The sequence below is a fragment of the Cervus elaphus genome, chromosome 11, assembly GCF_910594005.1.
Source record: "Cervus elaphus chromosome 11, mCerEla1.1, whole genome shotgun sequence".
Taxonomy (NCBI): Eukaryota; Metazoa; Chordata; class Mammalia; order Artiodactyla; family Cervidae; genus Cervus; species Cervus elaphus.
The window spans coordinates 8339607-8357806 of record NC_057825.1 but is presented as its reverse complement, the minus strand read 5'-3'; the positions used below and the strand labels follow the sequence as shown (position 1 = coordinate 8357806).

Below are 18200 nucleotides of genomic sequence, written 5' to 3'. Positions count from 1 at the left end.
CCACAGGAGGCTCCTCTCAAACCTCCCTCCCGGGAACTTCCCTGGTGGCCCAGTGGCTAAGACTCCAAGCTCCCAATGCAGAGGGCCTGGCTTCGATCCTTGGTCAGGAAGCTAGATCCTACGTGCTGCAGCTAAAACCCCATGCAGTGAAATAAATAAATATTAAAAAAATAAAAATAGAAAACACTGCCCTCCCGTCCACCCTCATGCTGCTAATCCATTCCCTCTCACACGATTGGTTTCTCTAGAAAGCGGGAGAGGCCTAGGTGGACCCAGGATATGCTTGAGGGTGACTTCCAGGGAGAGAAAAACCTAAGGAGGGCCTGGAGCCCTGAGCCCAGGGGCCCAGTGGAGGGAGGAAGATTGGGCACCCAGGGCTGGAGAGGGGGCTCACCCCAAAGCTCCCATAGCACCCTGATGCCCCACCCCTCAGCCGGTCTCATGCTGTGTGAGTCTCTCTGCTCGACTAGCAGCTCCCTGAGGGCAGGGACTTGGATGTCTCTGCCCCACTGTTTCCCCAGCACAGAGCCCAGGAGGCCCTTTTGGTCCTTAAGACTCATTGATTAAAAGCATGAAGTTCCCCGGAAGGTAAGGCAGGAGCGGGCCGGGGTTGCATAGGGAAACTGAGACGCAGAGAGGTAGGCCTTTGCTTCTGTTCCCAGTGAAAGAGGCCAGTCCCCGGGCCGGGCTGCCTGTCCCCAGGGAGTTTCACAGTCACTGTGACACCATCCCGCAGGCGGGTACCAACCTTGGGTGGTCTCCTGTTTGCCCCCCAGATGCACGCCCCATTCCAGTGGCCACATCTACCTCCTCCAGCCCCCCACTCACCCCCAGCCCCAGCCCTGCACAGCTCAGAGAGGAAGGAGCCAGAGGATTCATTCTTCTGGCTCCTTCCCCACAGGGTCACTGCAAATTGGTGGCCTCTCTGCTCCAGAGGCCACAGCCCTGACCTGGCCCTCTCCACCCAGCCCTTCAGGCTGGGGGTAGTCACGGGTCATGGCCGCTGCCCGCCCTGGGCTTCGGCCCTGTCCCTCGTGACTTTCCTACACCCTGCCCACACCTGTGTCAACAGACCCTTCATTCCACTCTCCTCGAATTGTCCCACTGGAGCGTGCCGTCTGTTTCCTGCTGGGGCCCTGACTGATACAGACGTTTTCAGGTGCCGCCTAGCCACACGCCGAAGAGACAAGCGGCCAATGGCCAGGCGTCTGGGCCAGGCCCCCACCACGGGCAGGTGCCCCTTCCTCTCCCCTGCTGGCCGGGAAGACCGGGGCTGCAGGAGCGGATGGAGCACGTCTACCCTGGCCGCGAGCCACCAGAGGAATTTCAGGCGGCCCCCAGGGACCCCCCCACCAGGCGGCGGGCTGTCTCCAGCATCAGCCTGGAGCCAGGAACTGTTGAAAACAGTAGGGCCAGACCCACACCGGCAGGGGAGAACGTGGGTGTGGGGAAAGACAGCACTGGCCTGGGAGTCAGGGTGTCCAGGCTTCAGGCAAGACCTTCACGTGTTGTGAGAACTGAGCAGAATCTGCTGTGTAACTCGGGAACTCTGCTTGGCGCTCTACGGTGACCTAAATGGGGAGGAAATTCAAAAAAGAGGGGCTATACATAGACGAAAGCTGATTCACTTTGCTGTATAGTAGAAACTAACACAACATTGTAAAGTGACTATACTCCAGTAGAAATTAATTTAAAAAAATATTCTGTGTCTCAGTTTTTACCTCTGTGCAGCAGGAGGGCAGTCTGCTGGCCAGAAGGAACCTAAAGCCCAGAAGAACAATCGGGATCACCCCACCACCATTCACACGCTTGCCCTGAGCCAAGTGCCGCCTCATGGCTGCTTTAATGGGCTGAGACTGTCGCTTCCCCATTTTACAGGGGAGGAAACTGAGGCTCAAGTGTGCAGGGCAACAGGGCTGAGAAGGAGGAGCAGAGGCTAATTCTCCTCTGGGCCTGTCCTTCCTCCCTTGACTTCCAGAACATTCCATCCTGGTTTCCCTCCCACCTCCCTGGTTGCCTTATCTGCCTCTTCTCTGGTACCTCCCCATCCTTCCTTACTTGGACCCTGGGACTCTTCCCTTCTCTGTTTATCCTCACTCTCAAGTCCGATTTTCTCAAATCTTTGTGACCATGATGTCATGTCCCAGCACAAACCCAGGGACTCAGACTCCAATAATTAAAACAAACATTTTGTGAACCTATATATTTATATACCCTTAGGATGGGCATTCACCCTGTTCCATTTTCTTTCAAATACTGATCACTAGAGACCCTATTGATCTCATTGCCCACTGTGGGTCTTGGGCATAGAATATAGTGCCCTAGAAGCTCGATACTCAAAATGTAGTCTTAGCGTCTCCTGGGAGCTTCTCTCAGGCTCTGCCCCAGACCTGCTGCATTTAATCAATATCCTCAGGACATTCTCGTGCACATTCCAGTTTGGGAAGGACTGTTCTGGGTCCCCTCATCCAAAGAGCTTTAAAGACCTTCCATACACTGACAGCTCCCAGCTTTGTGTCTCCAGCTAGAACTCTTCCCTCAGGCTCCAGGCCCCTGATAAGCAGTTCAGACTTCACAAGTCCAAAACTGGGCTCTATTCATCCTCTGCCAACTGTTCCTGCCTTCGTCTCCCCGTCTCAGATCATGAGAGCTCCCTCCTCTCATTGCTCAAGACTTAAGGATGACCTTGACTCTTTCTGCTGCATCATTCATCCAACCTATAAGCACATCCTGTTGGCTCCTCCCCAGGCAAATTCCCATTGTTTGTGGGGCTCCCACCACCCCACAGCTACCGTCCTGGCCACCACACACACCTCATGGAATATAACAGTCACCACCTCACTGGCCCTCCTTACTCCCACCCTTGCTCCCAGCCCACTCTGCACACTGTAAAGAGAATCTGTTAAAACCAAGTCAAGTTCCATCCCTCCTCTGCTCAGCGCCCTCTGCAGATAACCGTCTCAATGTGAAAGGCAGAGCCCCTCAAATGGCCCCCGAGGATCTCCTGTCCTCTCTCTGACCTCTGCTCTTCCCCCACTCACTCAATCCATGCCAGCTGGCCTCCTTGCTGTTCCTGAAATGGGCCAAACACATGCCCACCTCAGGGCCTTTGCACCTGCCAATCCCTCTCCCTGAAACTCTGTCCCCCTAGATAACCACTGGGCTTGCTCCTCATGTTTAAGTTGCTGGTCAAATGTCACAAGGTCAATGAAGGCTTCCCATCACATTTTTTAAAATAGTTTTATTTATTTATTTGTTTTTGGTTGTGCTGGGTCTTTGTTGCTGCGTCTATTTGCGGAGAGTGAGGGCTACACTCTAGTTGCGGTGTGTGGGCCTCTCATTGCGGTGGTTTCTCTTGTTGTGGAGCACAGGCTCTGGGGCTTGTCCCATCGCATTTTAAGCAGCCCTCTCCCCACACCAGTAACTGGCCCCTGGGCACATATCAACCTCTGACAATACTGTGTGTATGCTAAGTCGCTTTAGTCGTGTCTGACTCGTTGCAGCCCTATGGACTGTAGCCTGCCAGGCTCTTTTGTCCGTAGGATTATCCAGGCAAGAATACTGGAATGGGTTTCCGTGCCCTCCTCCAAGGGATCAAACCCACATCTCTTACGTCTCCTGCATTGGCTGGCAGGTTCTTTACCACTAGTGCCATCTGGGAAATCCTCTGACATATTATATATTGTTTATTTGGTCTGCTTCCCTCTTTAGAACAAAAGTTTCATAAAGATAAGGGCCTAAGCTTTGCTGCTCAATCCCCATCGCTTAGAATAGCGCCTGACCCATGACAGGTGTTTATTAAGTGTTCGTGTAACAAATGAATGAACTTAACCACTGGGCTACACAACCTGGGGTTTCATGGGCTGTGATTCTGGGTTTCCAGGGTGTGTGTGTTAGGGGCATTCTGAACCCGGGGATGGGGGGTCTCTGAAGAGGGCAAATGACTCCCCAAGAGTATAGATAACTGGATTCAGAGGTTGTGCCAGACTCTATTCTAGAAGAGTGGGATCCCTCTGTATCTCCCTTTCTCTCCCTGGGAAATGGTACATGCTGCCTCCTGGGTGATGCTGACCTTCTTGATAAAACCCGACCATGCCCAAGGTCTAGAGGACCATGCCCGTGACAACCATCTAGGAGGCAGAAGGATTCCACTGGGCTGGGATTCTAGAACCTCTGTATTGTAGGGACTCTGAGTTCACAGAAAGGGAAACTGAGGTCCAAGAATAGATGAGACTCTCCAACACCGCATGAACCACAGTGGGCAACAGAGGCAGGAGACCCTGCACCACAACCCCTGGAAGGAGCAGAAGCTGGAGAGGCAGGTGAGGATGCCCCTGCCTTGCTGTGTGATCTGGGGCAAGCCACACAACCTCTCTGGGTCTGCTTGCCAAAGAGGAAGGCTTGTGTTGGCCAGCTGCGCATGTCCAGTGGGTCTCTGCAACCCCCCCTCCGAAGCCCCCCCACCGTGGAGCCGCCAGGCCTTCCTGTTTACTCGAGGCCCCTCTCGCGGCTGGGAGGCGACAGCCTTGGCCTCCTCCGCTCCCCGCTTCCTTCCTCTCCCACTTCAGTGCCTCCGGCCAGGCCCTCAGGGCCCCCGAGGCCAAGACTTAGGGGCGCAGTCCACGGGGGCGGGGGCATCTGAGGATACCTCCCTACCTGAGCGCGCTTCCTCTCTGAGACCCTGAGGTTACAGACCCTGCGCTCGTCCTCCAATGGTTAAAATGTTCCTGCATCTTGGTAGCATCCTGAGACCTGAAGAGTGACCATTTCTCCAGTCTCGGATTGGCCATCATGCTGCCCTCTCAGCCCGCCTCTAGTCGCTGAGCACACACTGACACTAGAGATGCCCCCTCTTCCCATGCCTTCCCTGGGCTCCCGCCTCCACAAGGCAGCTCCTCTCTGAGCTCCCCAAAGTAGGGGGCTGTGGACCAGCAGCTGGCTCCTCCTGCCCAAACCAGACCTGCTGGATCAGAGTCAGCTTTTCAGGAAGACCCCAGGGAGATGCATGTGCAGGTTATAGCTAGAAGTGCTGTAGGTCTGACTGTCCTGCCTGGTTTAAAAACTCTTCCTGGGACTTCCCCCGGCGATCCAGTGGTTAAGACTCCGTGCTCTCAAAGCAGGGGGCATGGGTTCAATCCCTGGTTGAGGAACTAACATCCCACATGCTTCACAGTGTGGCCAAAAAACAAACAAACCTTTGTGAGCTTAGTTTATTAGGTATCCCTGCCCCAAAGTCTTCTCTTGAATCTACGAAGCCTCTACAGCTAACTTCCAGTTTACAAGAAATTCAAGGGGTGGGGTAACTGGTTAAATGCCACCATGAGGAAGTAAGAGAGGAATCTGGAAAAAGGAATTTTCTGCAGGACAACTGGTCCCTTCACAGTCAGCGTCAGAGAGCAGGAAGGCCTTCGAGGTTAAAAGAGCTTTCATGGAATCACAACCAAATGCGGTGTGTGGTCCTGGGTTGCATCCTGGTTTGACCACAGACGTATTTTGGGGACCACTGGGGAAAATTGCATGTGGTCTGATTATTATCTATCACAGTGTTACTATTAACCTAGTGTTCTTGGACCTCTGAGTTGTGGTTATATAGGAAACGGTTCTTACTTATTGTAAAGTCATACTGAAGTCAGACTTTAGGGGTGAAATATTTTCATATCTGTAATATACTTAAAAGTGGTTTGGCAAAAGTAAAACAATGAGGTATGGAAAAATAGTGCCAATTACTAAATGTTGGTGATGGGTGTATGGATGTTCATCATATTATTTCCTCCAGTTTTCAGTTTGCTTGAAAATGTTCATTAAAAAATAAAGCTCTGGGACTTCCCTGGTGGTCTGGTGGTCAAGAATCTGCCTTGTAATGCGGGGGACATGGGTTCAATCCCTGCTCAAAGAACTAAGGTCCCACATGCTGCAACAGAGATCCTGCGTGCCACAACTAAGACCCAACACAGCAAATAAATAAATGCTAAAATATATTAATTAAATAGAATATATATGAATCAAAATATGTCCTTCTGTCCCTCTAAGTCTTGAGCCCTCCCCACTCAACGGGTCCTCTCCACCTCTGAGTCTCCACGGAGCTGTCCCCTCTGCCCTTCCAGGCCCTCTCATTCCTAATGAAACACACTCCTGGTTTCCTTCCAGGCCCCACTCCAGAGCTCCAGCTCAAGGAAATTCCTGCCACCCGGGCCCCCTCTGAGTTCTGTGTGCTGAGCTGCCCAGAGCTGGTCAGGGTGGAGTAGCTCAGGTGGAATTTTGTGAATACGGCTGCCCTTGTTCCGAGAGTCACTGCACATGGACCAGGGGGTTAGTGACCCTGTCTTGCAAGCATAGCAGTTGCTCTGGAAAGTAGAATGAACAAACATGAACAAAGGAAACCCTCACAGGGAGGTTTGTGGTGGCAAGGATGGGGTGGAACTGTTAAAAATGTGCTGTGGTTTTTTTTCCAAATTCTCAAGGTTTTTTTTTTTTTTTTTTTTTTTTATGAATAAAGTGATTCCATGGTGAAGAGTTTGGGTCAGCTTAGGCTTTCATAAACTTAAAGACATACCTGAATTAATGAAGCTGTACTTAAAAAAATAAAGATAATGAAGATGATTTTGTCAGGTAGACTTCTCTTAGCTTTGTATCATTTGGGGCATGTTTTTCCACTCACCCTCATGCTGATCATGACAACCTCAACAGAGGATGTGCATGCATGCCTATGTGTGTTTTATTCCAGTTTGACAGATGCTCAGACAGTAAAGAATCTTCCTTCAATGAGGGAGACCTGGGTTCGATCCCTGGGTCAGGAAGATCCCCTGGAGAAGGGAATGGCAACCCACTCCAGCATTCTCGCCTGGAGAATTCCAAGGACAGAGAAGTCTGACAGGCTACAGTCCATGGGGTCGCAAAGCGTGAAACATGACTGAGTGACTGCACTTTCACTTTCCTTTTGACAGATGCAACATGGAGACCCCGAGGTGAGAGGTCACAGAACGAGTTGGGGCTCCCTTGCATGTCCCGTTGGCATGGCTCACAGACTAACCAGCTGCAGAAGACCAATCTGTACCCCACCCAGGGCCTCATGGAGTGGGCCTTCTAGAACCTATCTCCCCTATACTATTGTCTACCGATTTCATGTTCTTCTTTCAATAGACTCACTTTTTATAACTTAAATATGTTTATTTTCAAGGAAAGTTTAAATAATGACTGTAAATGGAAAACCAGCCGCACTTGCCATAAATAGAAGTGGACACACACGGGTCGCCCTCACCCCACCCAGGATTACGTCCCAGCCGGGGACACCCTGCTGGAGGCTCTCTTGACTTTAAAGGGAGCCAGCTGGGCTTGGGACAGGTGTATAGGGACACGTGAGCACTAAGGGAGACGTTCTCCGTGATGAGGTCAAGGCGTGAAAGAGAACAGAAGAGGGAAGAGTTCTCCCGGGGGATTCTGGGGGATTCCGAGGCATTCCCAAAGCACCCTGCCAAGGCTGCTCTGGTCTGTGGTCCCCAGGCCATGGCACTGACCACTCACACCCCTGGCTCAGTGTGTTCTTGTCCTAACCTTGGGGGGCGGGGAGGAGCACTGAGCCTAATTCAGATTTGGAAACGGGCTCGGGGAGGGCAGGTTGTGACCAGTCCAGGGCTACATGGTGGGACATCCTTCAGGTCTCACCTCCAGGGAGGCACCCCTTGACCATGACCCCCATTCATTCCCAGTGCCCTGTCCAGACCCTCAGAGCGTCTTGCGCCAAGGAGGCCAATTCACTGCCCACCCAGCTAGCTGATGTGTGTTGCCCTCCCTGTCTGGGGAGCCCCTACCCCCACCCCCAGTCCATGACCATGCTGCCTGCTCCAGCCCTGTCCCCAGCAATGGTTTGGGACAGAAAACATGCTCAGAGAGCTAAGGGGCTCAAGGTCAAGGCCACATAGCAAGGATACAGGGGAAGCCAGGCCAGGGCCCAGCTCTGCCTGACCATGAGCCCCTGAGAGCCAGGACCCCAGCTCCATCACCCAGCATCCCCCAGCCTGGCACAGCCCGGGCCCAGCACACCCCTGTGTGAGGGGGGTTTTCCTCTGCAGCAAGGAGGGGGCACCAGCTGAAGCGGGTTGAGAGGGGCCCCAACAAGGAACCGGAGGGGGACGGGCTGGGGACTCAAGGCTGGGGCGTCCACGCCCTGTGAATCAACCCTGATGGAAGCAAAGAAAAAGGAATAAAACTGAATGTCCTTGGAAACTCCTTTAGTGCTTGGCTGTCCATGAAAACAGGATAAAGTGGCTTCCTCTGCCTGTGCTCAGCCGGGCAGGGTGGAGGCGCTGAGCTCAGGCCGGCAAGGCCTCGAGTCAGGAGGAGGGTGGGGCGGGGCTCTCGCTGGGGAGGGGGCTCCAGCTTGGCTACTTGAGGGCGTCCAGGTGGGTGCAGACCTGGGAGAAGACACTGTCCACAGAGCCTTCGGCGTTGACCTGTAGGGAGATGGGCCGTGAGGGCAGGATGCCTGCGGGGCTTGGTGAGGGGGCTGGGTGGACCCCACCAAGGCAGGGGGCTGACCCCACCCCCCTAGAGGCCAAGCCAGGCTCCCCAAGCCCAGCCACAGTGGACAGCAGCTTCTTGTCCAACCAGTGAGGGAAACCAAGGCCCAGACAGGAGGGCTGTCCCAGGGTGACAGCAATTGGAGGCCACGCCAGGCAAAGACCCAGGTTTTTTCTTGGGCCTGCACCTTGCGAACAATGCCGCGTTTCTCGTAGAAGGCGATGACGGGCTCTGTGGCCTTGTAGTAGGTTTCCAGACGCTTCTTGATGGTCTCTTCGTTGTCGTCCACACGCCCGCTGGTCTCTCCGCGCTTCAGGAGCCGCTTGGTCATGGTCTCAGGGCCGGCGTCCACATACAGCAGTAGCGTGGGCTGTGCGATCTGCCGGCAGGGTGTTATTTACAGAGGGTCCACTCCCGCCCCCTGGGGCCACCTTCTCCCCCACTTTCCACTTCTGAGGCCCGCTTGAGACCCACTCAGACCTTCCAGCCCTTTCCCAAGGCAGCCTAAGGAACCTTCCTCAAACCGATCTGCCCTGCCTCTCCCCTGCTCACACCTCTCCCATGGCTCCCCAGTACCCTCAGGAGAAAGACCTAACTCCTCACCTGACCTGCCCTCCTCATCTCATGCTCCTCATGCCTTTGCTGTCCTGGCTTCAGCCACATGATCGGCTGTGGTCGGGCTCTCACCCCTGCCTCACCAGGCCTCTGCTCATTCTGGGAACCTCAGTCAGAAACCATTTCCCTCAACACCAAGAGCTCGCCTTCCGATTTGAGCTAAAATCTCATTCCTCTAGGGCAGTCTTCTCAGATGCACCCTCCCCCGCCCCAAGCACAGTCCCAGCTCTCTGGGATGCTCTCCCCGGTGGCTCAGATAGCAAAGAATCTGCCTGCAACACAGGAGGCTCAGTTCGATCCCTGGGTAGGGAAGATCCCCTGGAGAAGGAAACCCACTCCAGTATTCTTGCCTGGAGAATCCCATGACAGAGGAGCTTGGTGAACAATAGCCCATGGGGTCACAAAGGGTCGGACAAGACTGAGCGACTAACATGCTCTTTCACTTTTCTGCAGTCACTCCCCTTTACTTCTGCCTTGAGCTTGCTTGTCCCAGGAGTGTGTGCGTGTGTGCTCAGTTGCTTCAGACTCTGCAACTGCATGGACTGTAGCCCACCAGGCTCCTCTGTCCATGGGATTATCCTGGCAAGAATACTGGAATGGGTTGAGTTGCCATTCCCTCCTTCAAGGGATCTTCCTAACCAGGGATCGAACCCTCGTATCTTGCAGCTCCTGCATTGGCAGGCAGAGCCATGGAGCCACATGGGAAGACTTGCCTCAGGAGGGCCTTCTGGTTATTTACTTAACATCCCTCTCCCAGGCAGACCTGGAGCCCCTGAGGGCAGGTAGATGCATCTTATACCTGTAGAGCTGATGTGAGCCTGACTAAGGAACAAGGGTTGAGTGAAGGGGCAAGGGGCTGCTGAGCTCTGAGAGTTCCCAACAATGTCACTGTCACTGGAATAAGCATTTCATCGGCGGAGAAGGTTTGGAAGGACCAGGTCGACCAGTCCTCCTTCAGTGAGGCCCAGGCGCCCCCTGGTGGCCAGAGCCAAGCAGACCAGGTTTCCAGAGGCTGGAGGACACAGTGGAGCTGGGCCCTGTGCCAAGTCCAGCACCCACAGTATCACCCACAACAGCCCCAGGAAGGATGGGGTCTTTCATTGACCACATTATTCTAGACGTGACTGTCACGGCCTGAAGTGACGTCACACAGCTGGTACGTCAGGACATACTCAGGGCTGCCTGGCATCGGACTTCAGGATCCAAGACCTCCTAGCTCAAAGGAAGCCCAGGCAATCCCCATCTCGCAGACAGGGAAACTGAATCCCAGGCCAGGATAGATACTTTCTTGAGGTCCTGCAGCCTCTTAGAGGTTGAGAAATACGGTGTTGTGATGCCCCTGGTGGTCCAATGGCTAAGACTCCTTACTCCTGATGCAGGGAGCTCAGGTTTGATCCCTGATCAGGGAACTAGAACCCATAAGCTGCAAATAAGAGCCCAAGTGCTGCAATTAAAGAGCCCGTGTGTTGCAACTAAGACCTGGAGCAGCCAAAAAAATATATTTTTTTAAAGAAATATGGTATATTTCTACTGGGTTAGGCTCAAAGCTGTGGAAGCCCAAAGATGGCCCAATCTCACAGAGACGGGCAGTGGAGATGGAAGTCTGTCCTACCCCAGCCCCCTAAGATGTCAGGTCCTCCCCATATATGGCCCTGCTGCTGAGAATTGCCCCTGAGTCCCCATCCACCCTTGCTGACCTCTCCCTCCTCCTAGGAACTTGCAGTTTCCTGTTTCCCCATATGGCCTGTGACGTCAGAGGTATTGGCATTTATCAGAGGTGTGTGTATGTATGTACACTTGTGTATGTGTGTATGTATATGTGTACATCTGTGTGTGTGTATATGTGTACAATCTCTGTGTATACCTGAGTACACCTGTGTGTATGTATACGTGTACGTGCATACACCTGAGTGTACATGTGTATGTGTGTGTGCATGTGTGTGTGCATGTGTGTGTATACATGTGTGTATGTGTGTACATCTCTGTGCACACTTGGGTGCATCTCTGTGTGTCCCTGTATTGGGATATCCTACACCCTGCTTCCTTGCACACACATTGCATGAGTGTGTGGGTGTGTACACCACATGCCTGTGTACATGTGTACATACGCCTCTGGCCTTGTGCATGCGTGTCTGTCGGTACTTGTGTGTACATGTACCTGTGTTTGTATGCCTGTGGTCACCTGCCTGTACATGTGTGTGTTTGGGTGAGGTGTTCCCACCCTGGAGAAGATCCTCCTGGAGGGCACTCGTGCCAGGCAGCCCAAAGACTCCTCCTCCTCAAGGCTGTCTCTGTCTAGCCAGACTTCCTGTGGTGCCTGGAAGGGGACTAGACTCCCCCCATGGCATTCAAGACCTCAGCCGGGCCTGAACCTCCTTCCCCATGGTACTTCAAGTTGCCCTGCCCCACAGATTCTGTTCTCCTCACATCCCCTGACCTTCCAGCGCCGTCTATGCTGTTTCCTGCCCCTCTGACTGTGTGTTCACGGGGTGCCAAGTCCCACTTTTGAAGGGTGCATTCTCTGTAACCTCCATACTTCCTTTCAAGGATAATGTCTGTCCCCATTTTGCAATTGGAGACACGAGGTTCAGAAAGGCAGGATGACTGGCCCAAGGCCTCAAACAGCTGAACGGGAACCCACGGCCAGGTTTGTGAACCCCCCAGCCCGCTGCCTCCTCTTCTACTCATTTTCCTCTAGACTTCAGAAAGATCTCCAGAGAGTCATCCTGGTCTTCCTCCTTGCCCACCCTGCCACCCTCCGATGGTCAGTCTCTCTCTCCCTCGTCTCAAAACTGCCCATCACGGCAGCTCCTGCCTGCCCGCTCCGGGTCACAGCTCCCCGGGTTCCACTTACCCTCCGCTCAAACTCCTCCCCCTGCTGCACCTCCCGGGGGTAGCCGTCAATCAAGAAGCCTTTGGAAGTATCTACTTTGGCCACCATGGCATCCCGGAGCATGTCCAGCACTGTCTCCTGGGGGCGCAGGAAAAGAAGGGAGGGTCATGAGCCCCTCTTCTCTAGGCCCTGCTCAAGCCTCTGTACACACCGCCCCACAGTCAGAAATGCTCTCTGCCCTAACAGATTTCACAAACAAGCCGCCCTCTCCAGGAAGCCACCTCTGAATTACAAAGACTTGATTGATTGATTGGGCCATTCATTCAATCATCCATTCTTTTCTTCATTCACTCAATAATATGACTGGGGCCCTCCTTTCAGCCTTCTGTCTGAGCCCTGAGGACACAGCTCTGAAGAAAGCAGAACTTCCCTGTCCTCAGCACACTCACAGCCTGCTGAGGGGACAGACCATTACACAGTTCATTTACAGTTTCCAAGAATGACATGGGCTATATACTGGCAAAGAAGTGGGGGCGACTGGAGTCTAAAGTGGGGGGCGGGAGCCTAAAGTGGGGGGCAGGCCCAAATCTGAGGGAGTCAGCAAGGTCTGAAAGCTGAGGAAGAAGGAACATTCCAGGCAGGAAGGAGTAGGATGAATGTGAGCAGACAGAAAGGTCGGGGTGCTGGGAGGGTGCAGAGCTGGGGCCGGGGGTGAGGACTCGGGGGGTGTGGGGAGGGGCGCTGAAGGGCGTCGGCAGGCAGGTCCTGGAGGCTCTTGGGAGCTTCTGGAGGGAATTTTCTGCCAATGGCAATGAGGACTCTCAGAGCCAGGGAAGGTCATGGTCAGCCCTGCCGATGTGTCATGGGCTTTGCTGGTTGGCATCCATGCAGGGCCACCACTGCCCCTCCAACCCTCATCCCGCTGGGGCCCACTCACCAGTGGCACCAGCTGCCCCTTCTCCATGATTTCTGACAGCATCTTGCCCCTAGCTGAGCCCGAGCTGACCTCGGCCCGCAGGAGGTCTCCGGTGGAGAGGTGGGTGTAGCCGTACTTCTGGACAATCTTCTCGCACTGGGTGCCCTTCCCCGAACCGGGCCCGCCTGCAAGTGCCCACCCATTCAGAAGTCCTGAGAAACGGGACCCCTGCAGGGACGGGGGTGTCTGCCCGGGTCACCCAGCGAGGAGGGGGGCAGAGCCCAGGGTGCCCCCCAAGCCCAGGCTCCCACCGGGAGGCCTTTGAAGCCACGCCCTTCTCGCTGCCTCACCCGCCTGCCTTGGACTCACCCACCACAAAGATGATCTTGGTTTTCTTCAGCTTCTCTGCGGGAGAGAAGAGGGGAGCAGAGCTCAAGTGAGTCACTGGACAAGGAGCCAGAGGCACCTCTGAGGTCCTAGGCCTGTAGCTGAGCCCCAGGCAGAGGGACTCATCACACTGCTCATCACCGCATCAGAGAGGCAAACGAATCAGCCCAGAGCGAGTGATATGGGGCGAGGGAAACGCAGAGACTGGGACAGGCCGGGGAGGTGAAGATGATCCAGGCGGAGAGACCCACGGGGACCAAGGCCTGGAAGTCAGGCTCAGCACAGGCCGTGAGGGTGACGCTGAGGGCCTCGGACGCCCACCCTCATGGCCCCTCCCTGTGGGCAGCTGGACCAAGGTGTCGGGTCACCTCTGGCTCTAGAGTCTTCCATGATGCGGGGGTCTGTCGCCGAGCAGCAGACCCCCATGGTCCTGGTCTGCAGTGTCCCCCAGCCTCCCCCTTCAGGCTCTGGGCCTGCCCATCGCCTGCCTCCCCTAGGCGGTACCAGTGTGGAGTTGGCAACCACAACATACGTTGCCCTGGAGACGGTTGCCGGGAAAGAGGGCTGCGGTGGGCACATGGAACCCTTGCTTAGAGAGGGCGGGAGGGAGCTTGCGTTTCAACCTCCGCCTTGAACTCAGCCAGACGGCAGCTCCACCATACAGAAGGGACCAAGGCCTGGAGGCAGGCGCCTGCTTGAACTGGGATGGGGGCCTCTTCCCAAGCTGCCCAGCCTTCCCCGCTTCTCAGGGAAGTAGGAGCTCGCTGTGTGCCAAGGGGGAGGTGAGCTTGGTAAGCTCCTGGGGTTCTTGAGGAGCTGCTAGAAGAATGACTTCTGTGGGCTTCCATCGTCTGCGGCCATGTGAAAGGGCACAAGCCTGGCGTGGGGGGGGTGGCCACAGCCCAGCGGTACCTATGTTCAGAGCCCCGGGGGTGGAAGGACAACTGCCGGCCTCAGGCAGCAGCAGCAGCCGGGCCCTCTGGGCTCCTTTAAGAGCCGCCCGGGCCGGGACCCAGCGCCAGGGATGGGACGGGTGGTGCCGCCAGGAGGCAGGCCAGCTGGGCGCTCTGCCCACGTCTCCCTGCAGGACCCAGCCCGCAGGAGCCAGAAGGGCCCAAGACATGCTGAAGACTCAACCCCACTGGTATGGGAGAGGGGCAGGAGCGTGTCCTTGTTTGCCTTGGCATTTGCACGCTTGGGGCCTCTCCGCAGGGCAGGCCTTCCCTCACCAGCACTGTGCCCCTCTCCAGAAAGAGCCAGAGATTCAGCTCTATAAATACCAGTGTAGGAGGTGAGCTATGGGGCCCTGAGAAGCCTCAAGGAAGCCTCATTCCTTCTAAAATTAATCTTGGAGCTGGTACATCCCGCGAGAGGCCCGAGAAAGATGCCGGAGGCCCCCAGACAGGTCCTTCCAGCAGCTCCAGAGCTGCCTGCAAACTGTCCCCGCACGTCCGCCGAAAGCACACCCCTTTAACAGATGGGCGCACTGAGGCCCAAGCTGTGAGCGGGCAAGGAGAGGCACTCCCATACCTTCCATCCTGCCGTGATCCGGGCAGCCGAGTCAGCGCTCTGCAAGACAAGGGCACAGGCAGCCGAGTGAGGGGGGTTTCTCGGACATCAAGCCTCTGCCCCCGGCCAGCCCCCCAAGGTGGGGGCCAGGCCCTGGCCTGGTCTTCTGAGGGTGGAGGGGCCGCTGGGGGCAGGGGAGGCCCAGGAGGCTGGGAGATCTTAGCGAAGTCACCTTTCCTCCGGTTGCCTCCACTGCCTCACCTGTCGCACGCAGGGCGGGCAGCAGCCCCTCCAGCCCACCCAAGAGCGAGGTTGACAGCCAGAGGCGTAAACAGAGGCTCCTGCAACTGCTGAACTGTTTCCTTCCCAAGTCCCGGAAAACAGGCCCTGGGTCTTGCGTCTGCCTGACACCTTGACAACGCTCCCCAGAGCGGGAGGAAAGCCCGGGAGGCAGGAAGGTGTCCTCATCTAGGAGGGGTTTGGACCAGGATGCTCGAAGGGACACAGAGGCCAAAGGGAAGAGAGCTGCAGGTCTGTATTTGGTCCACAGCCTGCGTGGTTCTCAACTGAGTGGGTCCCCTGGCTTCTGCCCCTGTAATGTTGCACCCAACACCTGAATGCCCTTCCCCAAGGAGCTATTGTTGAGGACTCAGTTCAGGTGCCGCCTCCTTCAGGAGGCCTTCCTGGACTTTGCCCTCCACTCCCACACTGGCAGGTGACCGGCCTCCAGCTTTGCACACACGATGCTATACTGGGCCTCTCTGCTGTTCTGCAGCAGAGTTGGGTGGAAGGCCCAACTTCCACCCTGACATGGCCCCTGCCGCCTCCCTGCCTGAGGACCTTGCACCCCTTTCCCCTCAGCTTGTCAGTCAAGCCCAGTGCCTCTTGGGATCCCACCCCTCTGCATCCACAGCTCAGAGGTCTCCCTCCCTCTCCCCTTCCCATCAGTCCCTCTGGAGTTGCCACGACACATCTGTGGCTCCCACTTCTTCACTCCTCATCCCCCAGCCTTCCCCAAGGCTCCCAGCAACCACCACACACCCTTTTGCCTTAACCTTTGACCCCAAAGCCTGGGTCAGCATTCCTTCTGCCTGGGACCCCTGCCCGGTGTCCCTACTCTGCCCTCTCACTGTTGGCCTCAGGTTCCCTGGACCCTCATCTCTGCCCAGCCAGCTCAGGCCTCTCTCCCCAGCCTCCCACAAACACAGCCCCTGGACAGACCCAGAGACCCCAGAGACCCCCAGTCTCTAAACAGCCCTTACATCATCCGAAGCTACGTGTTCTATCACCCAGCCAGAGGCCCCGGTCAGTGTGAACGCCCTTCTCCCCACCCACCTCCACCCGACACAAGCACGTCCCAGCCCTCTCGCTCCAGAATTTCCCTCCAGGCTGTGTCCTCACCACCACTTCCTTGTTCCAAGCAGGGAAACTAGCCACTGCCCGGCCTTCCGTGGGCCTCCCCACCTCCACACCCCACCAGGCAACCTGCAGGATTTTCTCTGACAAGCATCAAACCACATCCTTGCCTGCTTAAAACACTTCCACCTGGGGCCCCCTCCATCCCCCAAATAAACCCTAACGTAGCTGATCGAGCCCAGCAATCTAGTCCCCTTGGGAGCCCTCCCCTGGAGGCCACTGCCTGAACTGCTTGGAGCTCCCTCACTCACCACTATCATGTCCCACCTGCAGGTCCCAGCTAATGTTGCATCCGACACCTGAATGCCCTTCCCCAAGAAGCTACTGTTGAGGACTCAGTTCAGGTCCCACCTCCTTCAGGAAGCCTTCCTGGACTCTGCTCTCCACTCCCACACCGGCAGGTGACCGGCCTCCAGCATCTCACACTCCACGCTGTACTGGGCCTCTCTGCTGTACTGTAGGCCTGTGTCCCACCCCTCTGGGCCTGGCCCTGGCAGAGCATGGGGCTGGGGGCCTCACTCCATCCGCACAGCTGTCTTGGGAGGGAAGTGAGGCTTGGGGAGGAGGAGAGACCTGCCCAAGGCCTGGCTGGGGTCACACTGGGGGCGGCGTTTTCTGCTACCCTGGGCCTGGCATCTGCTAGGTCCTTCAGCAGCTTGCTGACCGTCTCACCCCCCGTGGGGTATGACCTATAGCCTTTTTCCTGCTGAGTGTGCTGAAGGAAGGCTAAGAGCTGCCAGTGGCCCTCCGCCGCTGGTGGGGGAGGGAGAGGGTCCCCTGGCCAGGGACAGCCTGCAGCGACACCCCGAGGAGTGGCCTGGACCCCAACCCACCCCGCCCCACCCCCTCCTGGTAACCTAAGCCCCTCTGCCCTGCTGGCACCTGCCGCTTCTTGGTCCAAAATAACTTGGGTTGTGAGGAGTCCTCACAGAGGCCAAGGGTCTAGGGCAGAGTTGGGTTACGGGCTCAGCACCCAGGCCTTATAAGGCCCCCTGGTCAGGACCACGGCAACTCCTCACATGACTGGGTGGTCTGCTGAGGGGCCCGGGAGGCCAAGGCCCGAAAGGACCAGGACTTCACCTCAATCACAAGGCAAGGCCAGGGCAAGAGCCAGGCCTCCCGGCTCCTGACCAGATGCAGCCTTCTCAGTGGTTGGCAACTGGCTAGGGTTCAAGTCCCAACTCTTATCACTTAGCTGTGTGACCTTGGGCAGCTGGGGTCCCCTCTCTGGGTGCGAACCCCCAAGCCCAGTCCAGCTGCTGCTGGAGGGTCCCAGGAAGGTAGCTGAATGGCACTCAGGAAAGGCCCCACGGGCTGGCTCAGGGCTTCCTCCAAGCCCCTGCCCTTTCAGGAGGCTGGGGCAGGGGGCCAAACATCCAGGGGGCTTCCCGTCCCCCCAGCACTAAAAATGACATGACAGGGTAGCTCCTCCCAACACCTAGGCTGACCCCTCCCAGGTCCTGGGGCAGGGAGCCCAGCCACAGCTCCCCTCCCAGGTCCCCAGCTGAGACGGGCCAAGGGCAGGGACCCGGAGCCCCAGGAGTGCCAGTGGGACAAAGGGGTGACTGTCACGGAGGCCGGGAGGGAGAACACCACACATACACACACCCCCAACCACAGGACACACACAGTGTGGCACAGACACCTAGCGCAGAGCCTGGGGAATACCACCAGGCAGATACTTACAGATCACAAGCTGGGATAGGAGCACAGCCACACGAAGCCCGAGGAGACCCCGACACGCACAGACACCCAATCCCCCCAGGTGCGTGCAACTTCCCCATTCCCGGCAGGGGCGCCCCCCCCAACACACGTGCACAAGCGCACACACGGGCACACACTGACCTGGGGGAAGGGTGAGGGTGGGCACAGGGGCCAGTGCGTGCCCTGCCTGTCCTCGCCAGCCGCCCGCAAAGGCGACTATTTATAAGGCTGTCAGCGGCGCGCGGCATGCCGGGAGCCAGCGCTCCGTGATGGCAGGGAGGGAGGGAGGGAGGCAGGGAGGCA

The 18200-nt window shown here is 56.4% G+C and overlaps 1 protein-coding gene across 5 annotated transcripts; it reads right to left on the bottom strand.

The window, feature by feature from the left end:
- Positions 1-8211: 8211 nt before the first annotated feature.
- AK1 (adenylate kinase 1) lies at positions 8212-18125 on the bottom strand. 5 transcript variants are annotated; one of them, XM_043916786.1, is made up of 7 exons: positions 18039-18125; positions 14799-14837; positions 13251-13286; positions 12903-13066; positions 11987-12103; positions 8705-8896; positions 8212-8450 (listed from the first exon to the last, which is right to left on the bottom strand). In XM_043916786.1, the coding sequence occupies exons 2-7, from the start codon at positions 14803-14805 to the stop codon at positions 8382-8384; spliced, it is 585 nt and encodes a 194-aa protein (XP_043772721.1). In that variant the 5' UTR covers positions 14806-14837; positions 18039-18125; the 3' UTR covers positions 8212-8381. The 5 variants fall into 5 exon arrangements, with proteins under 5 accessions (XP_043772721.1, XP_043772724.1, XP_043772723.1 ...); XM_043916789.1 differs by lacking the exon at positions 18039-18125 and adding an exon at positions 17880-17897; XM_043916788.1 differs by lacking the exon at positions 18039-18125 and adding an exon at positions 16545-16879.
- Between the last annotated feature and the right edge of the window lie 75 nt (positions 18126-18200).

What these genes read in the sequence shown, in the direction of transcription:
- AK1 (XM_043916784.1), bottom strand. Translation starts at nt 13,694, where the DNA reads ATGGGGGTCTGCTGCTCGGCGACAGACCCCCGCATCATGGAAGACTCT. An exon ending in GGAAGACTCTAGAGCCAGAG is followed by an intron (nt 13,287 to 13,636) that starts GTGACCCGACAC and finishes TCTCTCCCGCAG; the next exon opens with AGAAGCTGAAGAAAACCAAG. An exon ending in AGGGGCAGCTGGTGCCACTG is followed by an intron (nt 12,104 to 12,902) that starts GTGAGTGGGCCC and finishes CTGCGCCCCCAG; the next exon opens with GAGACAGTGCTGGACATGCT.